At 35.0% G+C, this 13,509-nt stretch overlaps 1 protein-coding gene across 3 annotated transcripts in view; it reads left to right on the plus strand.

Annotated features, from left to right (window-relative positions):
• The first annotated feature begins 62 nt into the window (after positions 1–62).
• Positions 63–13,509, plus strand: part of urb1 (URB1 ribosome biogenesis homolog) — a 59,813-nt gene continuing 46,366 nt past the window's right edge. For 2 of the 3 annotated variants that reach the window (XM_039654183.2, XM_089120952.1), the window contains exons 1-8: positions 63–301; positions 1,846–1,985; positions 4,109–4,260; positions 4,782–4,911; positions 7,144–7,240; positions 7,322–7,407; positions 7,483–7,608; positions 12,341–12,465. In XM_039654183.2, coding sequence (XP_039510117.2) covers positions 169–301; positions 1,846–1,985; positions 4,109–4,260; positions 4,782–4,911; positions 7,144–7,240; positions 7,322–7,407; positions 7,483–7,608; positions 12,341–12,465 — 989 coding nt within the window. In that variant the 5' untranslated portion in view covers positions 63–168. The remainder of the gene's footprint in view (positions 302–1,845; positions 1,986–4,108; positions 4,261–4,781; positions 4,912–7,143; positions 7,241–7,321; positions 7,408–7,482; positions 7,609–12,340; positions 12,466–13,509) is intronic. The other variant, XM_089120951.1, reaches the window with a different exon arrangement.

The following is a 13,509-nucleotide window of genomic DNA, read 5'->3' on the forward strand; positions in this document are numbered from 1 at the left end:
AGGTTTCTTGACGCTCTGATGACGCTCTAGAGAAAAAACGAGGAACGTCAGCACGTCAAACTTAATATTCATTAGATTCGCGTTTCCACGTGTTGTGTCCTTCTATCTCTTGTAGTTTTTACACTTCCGCCGTTCCATGTGTATATTTTCGTTTACTGAGTTATAACAATGGCTACTAAACGTCAAAATGGGGATCCTCCTGAGTCCGTTACAACACCAAAGAAAACCAAAACACAGGAAGGCGAGTTTAACGGCGCCGTCTTTAAATCCATGCTGAAGGATTCCTCTAAAGCGATGAAGGGTGAGTGTTTGTCCATCAGCCAACACATGAAAACATGACAAATCAAATACGATTCGTGTACATTGTTCATCTATAATGTTCTCTGAACGGCAAATATCACGGTACAGTCTTCATCTCCCCAGACTTTTATTTTGTTTTCATATTTTGTTGTGCATGCGTAGAACTAGTAACGTCAGTAGTTGAAGTCAAAATGCAGAATAATACGCAATTATTGCTTATTAGATATCCATTTATTAATACTAGTAAGTTAACTTATTGCATTCATTGAAACTACTAAATCAACAGTTTGTAAAAGAATGTGTACTCTTGATTATTGTCAATAGTTTTGCAATGTTAGTATAAATAGCCTACCCTGTAAATGGCAAGCCGGTTAAGCTTTTATTCATTTCCAGGATATGAATTCTTGATATCAACAATTTAATTCTTGATATCAAAATATCTGTAATTGTATTTTCACAAGTGAAATTTCACCATAGGCTGCCATTCAAATAAATTGTTGATATCAACAATTGTTTTCTACTGGTAGAAATATCATTTTTGATATTAATAATTACATTGTTACTAGTAAAAATGTAAATTCCTGATATCAATAATTAAATTGGGTAATGCTTCCTTTTACTGTACAGTACTTACAGTGTACTTACAGTGTACTTACCTAGAAAGTACTGGTATAATATTTACTAATATATACTAATATAACTAAGGTAAGTACATAGAACAGGGGTAGGTTTAGGGGTAGGTTCAGGGTTAGTGCTAGTTATTACCCAGTAATTTTAGTTAGTAAAATAAGTACATAGTATTTACATGGGTAACTGGACTGTAAAAGGAGGCGTTACCTTAAATTGTCACTAGTTGAAAAATGTCTATTCTCGATATCAACAATTCAATTGGTACTAGTTAAAATTGTTATTTTTGATATCTGAAAATGTATTTCTGATATCAATATTATTTCAGATACCTAAAATGGCTTTCTTACTAGTAACAATCACATTCATGATATCAGAAATTAACATTGTCACTAGTAAAAATGTAATTACTGATATAAAAAATGAACATTGTTACTAGTAGCAATTAAATTGTGGATAACAAGAATAGACATTTCAGCTGGTAACAATTGAACCCTTGATATCAATTCAATAATAAAGGTTAATTGTATTTAATTGTACAATAATTGTATTTTTGATATGTGAAATTGGAATTTCAACTAGTAAGAAATCAATTCTTGATATCAACAATTGAATTTGAATGGCAGCCTATGGTGACATTTCACTAGTGAAAATGTAATTGTTGATATCAAGAATTCAAATCATGAAAATGAATAAAAGTTAAAATGGCTTGCCATACTATATACACCCTTGTGTGTGTGTGTGTGTGTGTGTGTGTCTGTGTGTGTGTGTGTGCATAGGTAGATAAGATTAGATGTACATAAAGTTCTTCAATGTCTATACACATATACATAGACTAGATTATTTGTATGACAGTGTGTGTCTAAGATAAGAAATGTTATCATGGCACATTAACATGTACTTCTGTAATACATGTAGGTTTGGACACCTTCATAAAAATGGCGAAGAAACTCCCCAGCCCAGAACTCTATGATGTAGTCGAGGGATACATCAAAATCTCAGTTGAATGTTCAGAGATTTTCGCATTACTGGAGGAAGAAAATAATTCAGAGGCAGAAGTAAGTCATGCATTAGAATTTCGAATTGGTTATCTATTTACTTGTATATTATTATGGGGTTACATTTTATTTTGATGGTCCACTTTAGACATTCTACTATTAACTATTAATAACTTTGCAACTACATGTTAACTAACTCTCATTAGAGTATTAGTAGACTGTAGTAGACTTATGTTAGGGTTAGTAGAATAAGTTGACATGTAGTTGCGAGCAAAGTTACTTACAGTCAGTAGAGTGTGTGTCGGAGGATCATCATCACAATAAAGAGTTAGCAGATATTAAGCAGACAGTTTACGACATGTAGTTGCAAAGTTACTTATAGTCTGTAGAGTGTATTAAGTGGACCATTTGAAATAACGTGTTACCTTTATTATTTTAATTTAACCAGGATTTTGGCAGATTTATTTCTGTGTTTACATTGTAACACTGAATAATGGCTTTTTTAATTGATAGTATATGAAACAATATGCAATAAGAAATATTTGGACACTGTTGTCATAATGACCGTACTATTTTGAGCATAATTCAGTAGGTGGTTTAATCTCAGAAATAAACAAAGACTTTTTATTTAATTTTGTAAAAGTGTCTTCGTCTCATAGGAAATGGAAGTTCAAGTCACACTGTATTGTTGGATACAGACAGTATTAAAAATGCTATACACCATTTTGGCATTTATAGTAATTAATCTCGGTATCCCATACTTATGGAGTATTAGCACACTATTCATGCTGCCAACCCTTATGAATTAATGCATGTTTTAGCAGATTTATGAATGATTGTTTCCATCACAGAAATAAAAAAAATAAAAAAGTGCAACTTTTTATCTCAAAGTTCTGTCCCCCCCTCTCAAATTTGCTAGTTTACTTGTGAAAATTCAGAGAAAAAAGGTCAGAACTTTATAAACTCCAAAATGTGAGAATTAAAGTCAGTTTTTATTCGAAACTTGCAATTGCATTAAAAAAGTTTTTTATTTTTATATATTTTAATTTATATCTCACAAATGTCACTTTTTCGGTAATGCTTCCTTTTACAGTACACTACTTACAATGTACTTACCTAGAAAGTACTGGCTAATATAAGGTAAGTACATGGAACAGGGGTAGGTTCAGGGTTAGTACTAGTTATTACCCAGTAATTGTAGTTACTAAAATAAGTACATAGTATTTACATGGGTAACTGGACTGTAAAAGGAAGCGTTACCACTTTTTCTCGCAATTCTGAGTTTATATTTTACAACTTTGAGGAAAAAGTTGTGAGTTGACATCTCGAAACTGACTTTTTTTCTCTCAGGAATTCAAGATATAAAACTCAAAGTCTGATTTGTGTGATAAAAAGCTGTGAAATTTCAGAGAAAAAAAGTTGAATCGTGAGTTATAAACTCTGTAATGTGAGAAATAAAGTCAGACTTAAAGTTGTGAGATAAAGTCACAATTACCTTTTTTAATTGCAAACTTGCAATTGCGTTAAAAAAGTTGTTGAAATTAAAAAAAAGATAATTGCAATTTTTTTATTTGGGTTAATATCTCACAAATGTCACTTTTTTTCTCGCAATTCTGAGTTTATATTTTACAACTTCGAGGAAAAAAGGGCAGAATTGTTAGTTGACGTCTCGAAACTGACTTTTTTTCTCTCAGGAATACAAGATAAAACTCAAAAAAAGTCTGATTTGTGTGATAAAAGCTGTGAAATTTCAGAGAAATAAATGTCCGAATCGTGAGTTATAAACTCCGTAATGTGAGAAATAAAGTCAGACTTAAAGTTGTGAGATAAAGTCACAATTACCCTAATTAATTGCAAACTTTTGCGTGAAAAAAGTCACAATTTAAATTTAAAAAAGATCATTTCAATTTTTTATTTGGGTTAATATCTCACAAATGTAACTTTTCCTCACAATTCTGAGTTTATATTTTACAACTTTGAGGAAAAAAAAGGCAGAATTGTGATTTGACACCTCAAAACTGACTTTTTTCTCTCAGGAATACAAGATATCAAGTCCGATTTGTGTAATAAAAAGCTGCAATTGGCTTTTTCAAGCTTCCACACAGACCAGCCAACATTAGTTGTTCTCGCTCCACAAAGAGAGGCGTTTGGCATTGATGAATGGCCTGTAATGTGTTTTGCAGCTGACGCTGATATTCCAGAGTCTGGAGATGATCCTGCTGCGCACGGCCAGTGATCTGTCTCAGCTCAGCATGGTGGGCTCCAACATCGTCAGGAAGACTGTGTCCTCTCACATCAAACTCCTGCTCTCCTCTCTACATTCTGACAATCACAGGTGTTTCTCACGCATATATCCTAGTCTGTCTGATATATATGTAAGTAATAAGGTACGAGAGGCTGTGCTGTATCGGGAATAAGTTTGTTAGGCTCGACCTAAGCCCTTCAGTCGTCACTTATTCACCATACAGCACTAGCCTCGAGTACCTTATTGCTTTTAGAAAACGGTTACCACACAATAGAAATATTAAAGTTAAAATAATATGTATTAGTTCAACTTTCGTGAAGTAAAATCACTAAAAGCCTTCCTTCCGCTAGAAAAAATAGTCCCTGACCAGCGGTCATAGCCGTGTTTTATCGTGAATAAAGCACAGCTATTGACCAATCAGAATCAAAGATTGGAAGTAACCGTTTTATACGCTTGTTTAACTTTTTCATTATGCCTTTTTTTCATGATCATCTTTAGGACATTATCTTTATTGGTTTTCAGGTGCTGAAATGTAGTGCATCTTGTAATGAACCACTTTTGAAAACAAACGCCCTCAATGTTGTTTGCGCACCCGTTTTGTTTTTGGACAGGTTTGTCCGTCAGTGTCTGTGTTTGCTGTCCGCTCTGGTGTCTCAGGGTGCGGAGGCGGCGAGGGAGATCTTCGGGCTAATGCAGTTCAGCAAAGGTCTCACTAACCTCGCTCAGAGAAGAGACAAAACGGTAAGTGCTTCACACACTGCAAACTTTACAATTTCATTCAATCGCTTTTATCTAAAGTGTCTTACCAATGGACCAAAATAAGACTCTTTACCTCATACTCACACTTAAGTCAATTAATTTACCTTTATTTAACCAGGCAAGTCATTTAAGAAGTCTGGTGAAACACATATAAACAGACAATACATATACATATGCATACACATTAAATACACACTAAAACATTGACAGGCTGTGATAAAAAAAACAAACTCCCTGTTAGTTTTTTAAATGCCAAAATGCCTTTATATAGCATTATTTCATAATACGCATTGTTTTAAAGCGGCTTTACTGAAAGTCATGATGTTAATATTTATAACTAGTTAATATTCTCATGCCTTATAATCATATTTAGCAGATTGGTTTACATATACTCTACATTCTCCAATGATGCAAGCAATCAAGCTGTTGAGATTTGCTATATATTATATATTGCTTTATGTAAAAGTGCTGTATGTATGTGAATAAAGTTGGACATATTTATATATTATACTTATATAAAGAGCATATGGCTACAAAAGCAGACAGTTGAGATTTTTGCAATATATTTAACCCTCAGGCGCTCTTCGTTTCAGAGTCACACTTGTTATCTTCCCGGTCAAAAGTGACCGGACACCTAAAAATGAAACTTTCTCCATCCCAGTAAAACCAATGCAATTTATTTTTGTTCTATAATATTTATTATTTTTAATTTAGTATTTTGAGACAATTTAAATGAATTTATTAATATTTATGCAATATTTATGGTTTATTTTTTGCCATAGAAAAATATATATTATTTTCTATATATATATTATTTTCTTCAAAAAAATATTAATGCAGTATTTTAGTTTAATATAGAGTCTAGGCCTTCAGAAAAAAATATTTTTTGAAGAAAATTAGTAAAAAATTGTTTTTACAATTTCCCATTCATTTCCTATGGGGTCATTTTTGACCAAAGACCACAAGTGTGACTATTTTTTTTAAGACTACTTAGCATGCTCAGATCATGACCTCAATTTTTTTGTGTGTTCACATACATAATGCCATAAAAGTCTCCAAGTTTCGTAACATCGCGATGAAGCTGCGATTTTTAAAAATTCAAAACATACTTTTTGTAATCAAAATTTATTGGTGTGTATGTGTATAAAAGTGTGTTTATATGTGTGTGTGTGTGTTGGTGGGTGTGTCTGTTTTGCACTCTAGATGTTGTAGAGTGTCACCCCTTTCTTGCGGTGTACTTTTTTTTTTTGAATTGTGGCCGATTTGTAGATTGTACATAAAAAATTCAGAGAATTTTTTTTGTATCAATTTCCAATTCATTTCCTATGGGTTGTTATTTTTTTTTACGACCACTTAAATTGCTCGAATCATGACCTCAATTTTTTTGTGTGTTCACGTACCCAATGCCATAAAAGTCACCAAGTTTCGTAATTTTCTGAAGAAGCTGTGATTTTTAAATATTCAAAACAGATTTCTTTAATCACAATTTATTGGTGTTTTTGTGTATAAAAGTGTGTGTGTATGTGTGTGCGTAGGGGTGGGTATGTCTGTTTTGCACTCTTGATGTTTTACAGTGTCACCCCTTCAATGCTGAGCACTTTTTTTCTGCATCGTGGCCGATTTGTAGATTGTACACACAAAAATTCTCAAAGTTTTTGTGTTTTTGTCAATTTCCCATTAATTTTCTATGGTCGGTCATTTTTGACCGAAGAGCACAAGTGTGACTATTTTTTTTACGACCACTTAGCCTGCTCGGATCATGACCTCATTTTTTTTTTGCGTTCACATACATAATGCCATAAAAGTCACCAAGTTTCGTAACATTCTGATGAAGCTGTGATTTTTAAAATTTCAAAACAGAACATTTTTCGGTCAGAAATGACCGAAGAGCACCTGAGGGTTAACTTTACATATAGTATACTGTATTTATGTGAAGAAAGCTTTATATAGAGAGTTCTAGTTTCAGTTTTGTGATGACATGAACAATCATACAGATGAGATTTGATATAATATACGACTATATTATGGTATAAATTGCTATGCATGCAAGTAAGTATAATGTACAATCAATCCTACTTTTAATATCTCTCGCCAATAATATTTGTAATTTTTTGACGATATATCGATCAAGCAGTTGAGATGTGCTGGACAGGACACACACACCACTTAACATGAGTGTACTGTAGTTTGATTTTCATTGTGTTATTTTTCCAGGGAAAGCCAGATGTTCGAATGGCTTACATTCAGTTTGTCCTTTCATTCCTGATGTCTGGAGACAATACAACCATTGGCCAGATACTGGACACTAAAGGTATCAGTGACTGAATCTGTGTGCGTTATCGATTTTGCTTTTGAGTTGTCTTAAAATAAAAAATTGTCGTCCGCTCTTTAGATTTCTTGTCTGAAATCTTGACCAATGGACTTACAGACGATAGGATATCCATTGTAAACCTGATTCTGTCCACCCTGCAAACCAGAGTAAGACGCTCCCGCACGAATGCCATTGACCACTGTGAGATGCTGTGTATGACTGTGTGCTGTTTGTGTCCGCAGGTTGTGCAGAATAAGACCATCACGAAAACTCAGAAAGTGCGTTTCTTCAGTGCTTCTGTACTGAGACAGATAGCCTCGCTCTATAAGTGGAACGGGATTGTGGATGTCAGCATGGATGAGAAAGAGGTACAGTGGAGATTTGGACACACTTGCACCCAGTAGCCGCGTTTCCACTGCCGGGCTAGGGCTGGGCCAGAGCTAACAGCGAGCCGAGCCGAGCTAGTGGCCTCGGGCCTCAAGCACCGGGCTTGCGTTTCCACTGCCGGGCCAGTAGCCCCACAGCGCTGCCCCAGACCCCACCCCTAACTAGGGTTGTAACGGTATACCGGTATGACGGTTTATCGCGATATTGACATGTACGATTATCATATCGTGCACATTTGCTTATCCGCGGTAAAAAAAAAACAGAATTCACCTGCACTGCCGCATGCAACTTCTTTCAGCTTGACTGCTTACTCCATATCCGTACAGCGCTCAAAATGTCCGAGACAGAGGCTGCGAATCTCTATCTCCCGCCAAAAAAAATAAATAAAATCTGCAGTATGGGAATATTTTGTAACTTATATCCGAAAAACGATCGTGATGTTGTCCTTGAAGATGGATATCCAGTTTGCAAGATATGTGGACGAAGAGTGGCTGCAAAAGGAGTAAACACGTCGAACATGTTCTCCCATATTTAGGAACACCATCCCTCCGTGAAGATAAAGGTTATTCATAACTTTTATAACTTAAGGCCATATTATTTCTGTCATGCTGAGGGAATCCCGGTCTGTCAAAAAGACGCACACATGCGTCTTTTTGCGTTACAAAACAGATGCCACGTAAAATGTGCGATTTAAAAAGATAGATGGATAAATAAAGCAAAATATAGCTATGCAGTAGCCTAAATCAAATCGCGATGTGCGTGTCTGTGAATATACAACGCAAAAAGACTGGTGTGCAAGCCCCTTCAGCGTGTCTCTGAATGAGCAGCGCCGTTTCGTCTAGTAGATCTAGTAGCCTACACACTCAAGTACGCATGACGCTCATGGTTTTTAAAGCTGTCTCAGCCACTACGAAGACGTGAACACATGAACATATCTAGACAGAGAACACTTAATTTGCACTTTATAATTATTTTTTTTAAAGAATAATCATCAAATACACTGACTGAAACTCATAGGTGTTCAGTAGGTGTTAACGCGGGGTTAAATGTAACACGGACCGTTTACACAGTTCGTCAGGATCAAGCAGGCTGTCTTTCCGCTATTTTTCTCTTGCTGCCAGAAGACGGTCTCCCGCGAATTCGCGGAAAGTTTTGATTATATTTCGTGAAGATACTGGACAAAGAGTGTTTTGACACCATGAAAGTAATTTTTTTCATCATAGGTTTTTTTTCGGTTTCTGAGTTGGGTGTATACGTTTCCAAATCTAACTTTATATTGCCTTAATCACCGTCTTGTTGGCTCAAACATAGCACCGTTTTGAAACATGTCAGCAATTCCTAGCGACTGTTAGCTAGGTTTAAAATATTACATACAATATTAAAATATACATTTAACTTTGTTAGACGTTCACAAACAATGTTGGGATTTAAAATGTTTAAAATTTAGTGTTCTATGAATGATAACTTGTTTATTTATTAAAAATATGGCCTGTTATTAATGCAATAAACCCTTTAAATTTTTATTTTAAGCTAATTTGTATTATCATTACTGTTATTATTAATAATAATAATAATTGTACATCATGCAGCTGCCACACACAAATCTAATTTAATTGCAATTACAATATTTATAATTTTATTTATTATTATTTATTGCAAAGCTATGCAGCCCTTTTCTATGTCTCTATCCATGATATTGATCCATAATGGAAGGATGATTGGATGAGGGATATGTATGGATATCTGTCTATACAGATGCACAAACAATATCAAACTATACAAATAAAATAGTACTGAATTATGTGTGTTACACACAAGTGTTACAACTAACCCCTCTCTCTGTTACAATTAGTTGTAACATTTGCACTTCTGTCACTTTCAGTCCAACTGTACGAAAATGGTAGGTCCTAGAAAAAAACTTTAAGTGTTTATTTGTAGCAGAGATGTGCATGTTGCTTGTGTAAAAAAAAGTATTAATCTAACCTAATTATTTTTTAATTAATTGAGCCAAAAGCAAAAAGCGTTAGGTTGTGCCCCGCTCTCCCCTACAACCTGGGAAAAAAAAGTTTGGTTTAGCCTATGATTAAAATATATTACTATTGTGTATAGTTTTTTTGTCCATGTTTTAATTTATTAAACTTCTCTTGTGTAGACAAACTAAAGTTGTTACATTTTATCTGATTGCATTCTCAAAAATACATTTTGTATTCAATCACAGAATCCAGATCAGTTATTTCAGACAACCCAGAATTTCTGAGGAAATAAATATACAATTCATAAGACTCTATTGAAAAAACCTTTGTTACAATAAACCATGTTCAACCAAAAACAATATCTGTTTTTATTCATTTAAGGGCCATTGTAGCTGATGCTGATTATAATAATGATAGTTTTAATATCATATACCGTGAAACCGTGATATTTTCTGAGACGATTATCATACCGTGAAAATCTCATACCGTTGCAACCCTACCCCTAACACGCCTTTCTGGATCAAACGTCATAAAACCCAACCCATTTCAGCGGGTATTATGAATTCATTTATTTTTTAAATTAGGAAGATAGCATGTATATTAACTCACCTGCGGTGGCTGCAATAGTGTCACGAGACCAGTACAGGCAATTCTCCATTTCAAGCAGCGATTTTTTTTTTGCGCGATATAACAAGTAGGGCTGCGGGCACGTTTTCAAGTTATTCATTAACCGTTAACCGAGGCCCATCGGTTAATACTCGGTGCATAGTGTGCGCGCCGCAACCTCGAGATACAGAGTTAATTTTTAACACCTTTAATAACTGATTGGACCCCATTTGAAACGAAATTAATTTATAGAAATAAAACGCAGCAAGTACGGAGCAGTTAAAGCCGCATTTCCATCACCCTTCAAACTGAAATTGCCAATTGAAAATAAGCAAAACGTCCATTTCACAAAAACTCCGTGTCTGCAAATATTAATAATAATAATAACCATCATCATCATTATTGTAACATTTTATTAGGCTGCATAAGTAGAAGACGCCTTTATCCAAAAAAGGAACAGAGCACAAATAAACACAATATTTTTGACGCATATCAGTGCATATCCAGTGTGTGTGGAGCGTGCACTGATGGCTGCGAGACGCCCATGTGAACACTTGCAGTTTCATTGCATTTCTTTCAGTGGAAACAACTTAAAATACTCTTTCATTTCTGGTCATACAGAAAATAATAATACATTATTCGCAAATACATTTATTTGCGTAAACTCACAATGACAAGAAAACGTTGTGCTTTAACAATTAATCAAGGCGCGCTTCATGATCTCCGTGAACTGAAGCGCGAGACCTGAAACAGCCACCGCATTCGAATTTGTTTGTTTTAAATTGGACATTTAAGCTTTAGTCTACAGGGGTTATAAAGCTTTAAATGTCCAATTTAAAACGAACAAAATTTGAATCGAAAGCCAATATCTTCTGACTATGTAATTATGTAGCCTAGCTAATTAATTTCTCTCTAAATGTGCATCCGGAGATAGAGATATGTTTTTAGCCGAAAATCATTTAGAAAACAATAGTTTATTAATAAACAATTAATGCCTCGTTATTTTATATTATTTTATTATCAGACACATTTATTATAGCCTATAAATCACCTATAATCCCCTTTCTGTAGGCTGTGGTTACGGCTCTTCTCATTCAGCACTGCAGGGAAAATAGCATTTCCAGGTTCTAATTTGGCCTCATAAAACCAGTAAAATATATATTTTTTTCATATTAATTTGTCAAATATTGAGCACGCCTCTAGCCCGAGCTGGCCCCCTCTGGCCCAAGGTATTCGACGGGCCAGAAATCCTGGCCGTTGGCCCTGAGGAAGCCCCGATCAAGCCCCGGAAGTGACAGTGGAAACGCGACTGGCCCTGGCACGCACTAGCATGGCCCGGCCCTGGCCCGGTAGTGGAAACGCGGCTAGTGACACCATGTTTGAGTTACCGGGACAGTGCACATTTATAAACATGTATGTCAATGTGCTCATTCTCAGCTGTAGTCCTCGGGCAGGTAAAATACATTAAAACAAATCAACAAGACTTATACATACAGTAGACCGCATTTCACAAGAATACATAAAGGACATTAAAACATGAAACATGAAACTCTATACACATCATGTACTCGGGGTGTGGAATCGAATCCTGCTTAATACCAATCCATTAATTTCTAGGTTTACAATTATCCAATAGATTTGACTGAATTAGAAAGTTAAATATGACTTTAATGACTATATAATATTTTATATGGATGCAAGGAGACCATTTTCTACAGGATCGACCGATTTTTTTTATTTATTATTTTTTATGAAGTATAATTTCAATAACTGTGTGTTGAACTGATAATCAATAAACACATTTTACTTCGTTTACATCGTCTTGTCTGTCCGCTCGCCTCACTCTCGAGATAAATGAAATCCCACTCTTGCTGTCGATCTGTGCTGCGGCTCTCGCTGAATTGAGCGGACTCTATTTTCTGTTGTAGATGGGAGAAAAGATTAACTAATAATCCCATAACATCCATTTCACTCCTTATTACCCAATCAAACAAGTCTCATCCTACATTTCCCACTGAATGTTCTGTTGTGCTCAGAAAGGCATTACATTATTACATTATATTACATTATAAATGTTGAAATGCTTTTCATATTGTCTAAGTTTTTGTATCCATAATGAACATGTTTTTGTAAGCAGAAGGATGAAGAGGCAGGGAGGCGTATAGTGAGGGAGCTGGTGCATAACTTCCTGCTGGACATATGCTGCTCTCGCAAACATGGAATCAGCTTTCATGACCCGAGCCTGGGCACCGCTGGAAGGTGAGTCCTCGAGGCGCTCATGTTGGCAGTCTTGCAATGTGTTTCTCAGTTTATTTAACAGGGTCAATGGGTAGTCCACGACTGCCCCAGAATTAGGATGGGAAACCTTTGGGTCATTGCAGAGAATAAGCTCTGTAACTATCAGAAGTTTATGAATGTTTTGTTCATGATAATCTTCACTAATATACATAAATTTTGAAGCCCAAATACAATTGGCAGAAGTCAAAGGTAAATCTACATCACATGACTTCACCATCACTAAGCTTCTGGCAAGTCTTTCAGTATTATTTAATAATTTGCAACAGTGTGATTATAAACACATGAGGTTGTAATGTAGATGAGATTATCTGATTGGCGTGAAGACGTTTAAAGCCCCATTTAGCCACTTGTTAGCAAGTAAAAAGCTTTACAGAAATCACAAGGATGCATTTTAATATCATAGAATAGCATGCAAAAATATCTTGAGCTTGTTAACCTCAGACCCAATGTAAGGCATTTAACCAAAAACCCAGTAAAAAGCACCATTGGCTTCGGTTTTGTCCTACAAAAATATATTATCCCTGCAGCACTCCATCACCTAAATATATTTTACATTTTATTCATTTAGCGGACTCTTTTATCCTAAACGACTCTGGAGCAACTAGGGCTAAGTGTCTTGCTCAGGGACATATTGGTGTCTCACAGTGGCAGTGTTTCCCCTAGGATTTTTTTTTTGGGGGGGGGGGAGGGGGGGAATGTATAATAATTCAAATCATGTATTATTATTTTTTTTAAATATATAGATGTATGAAAAAAAATCACACTAATTCTGTGTTTTTGCTGGTAATAAAATTAAGCCATAAAACACTTAATTTTATCATAAACTTTTTGTCAAATAATGTGCTGCACAATGAACTTTACTGTTAAAATTAAAACATGGATTATTCCTTAAATTCAGTTTTGTTTAAAAAATTCATAATTTATTCGTATTATTACATCTGGACATTTGCTATTTCTACTGTACAACAGTAATATATTTCTGTCAAGTTAAACCGAACTTTTATT

Source organism: Pimephales promelas, chromosome 16, assembly GCF_988280905.1.
Source record: "Pimephales promelas chromosome 16, fPimPro1.hap1.1, whole genome shotgun sequence".
Classification (NCBI taxonomy): Eukaryota; Metazoa; Chordata; class Actinopteri; order Cypriniformes; family Leuciscidae; genus Pimephales; species Pimephales promelas.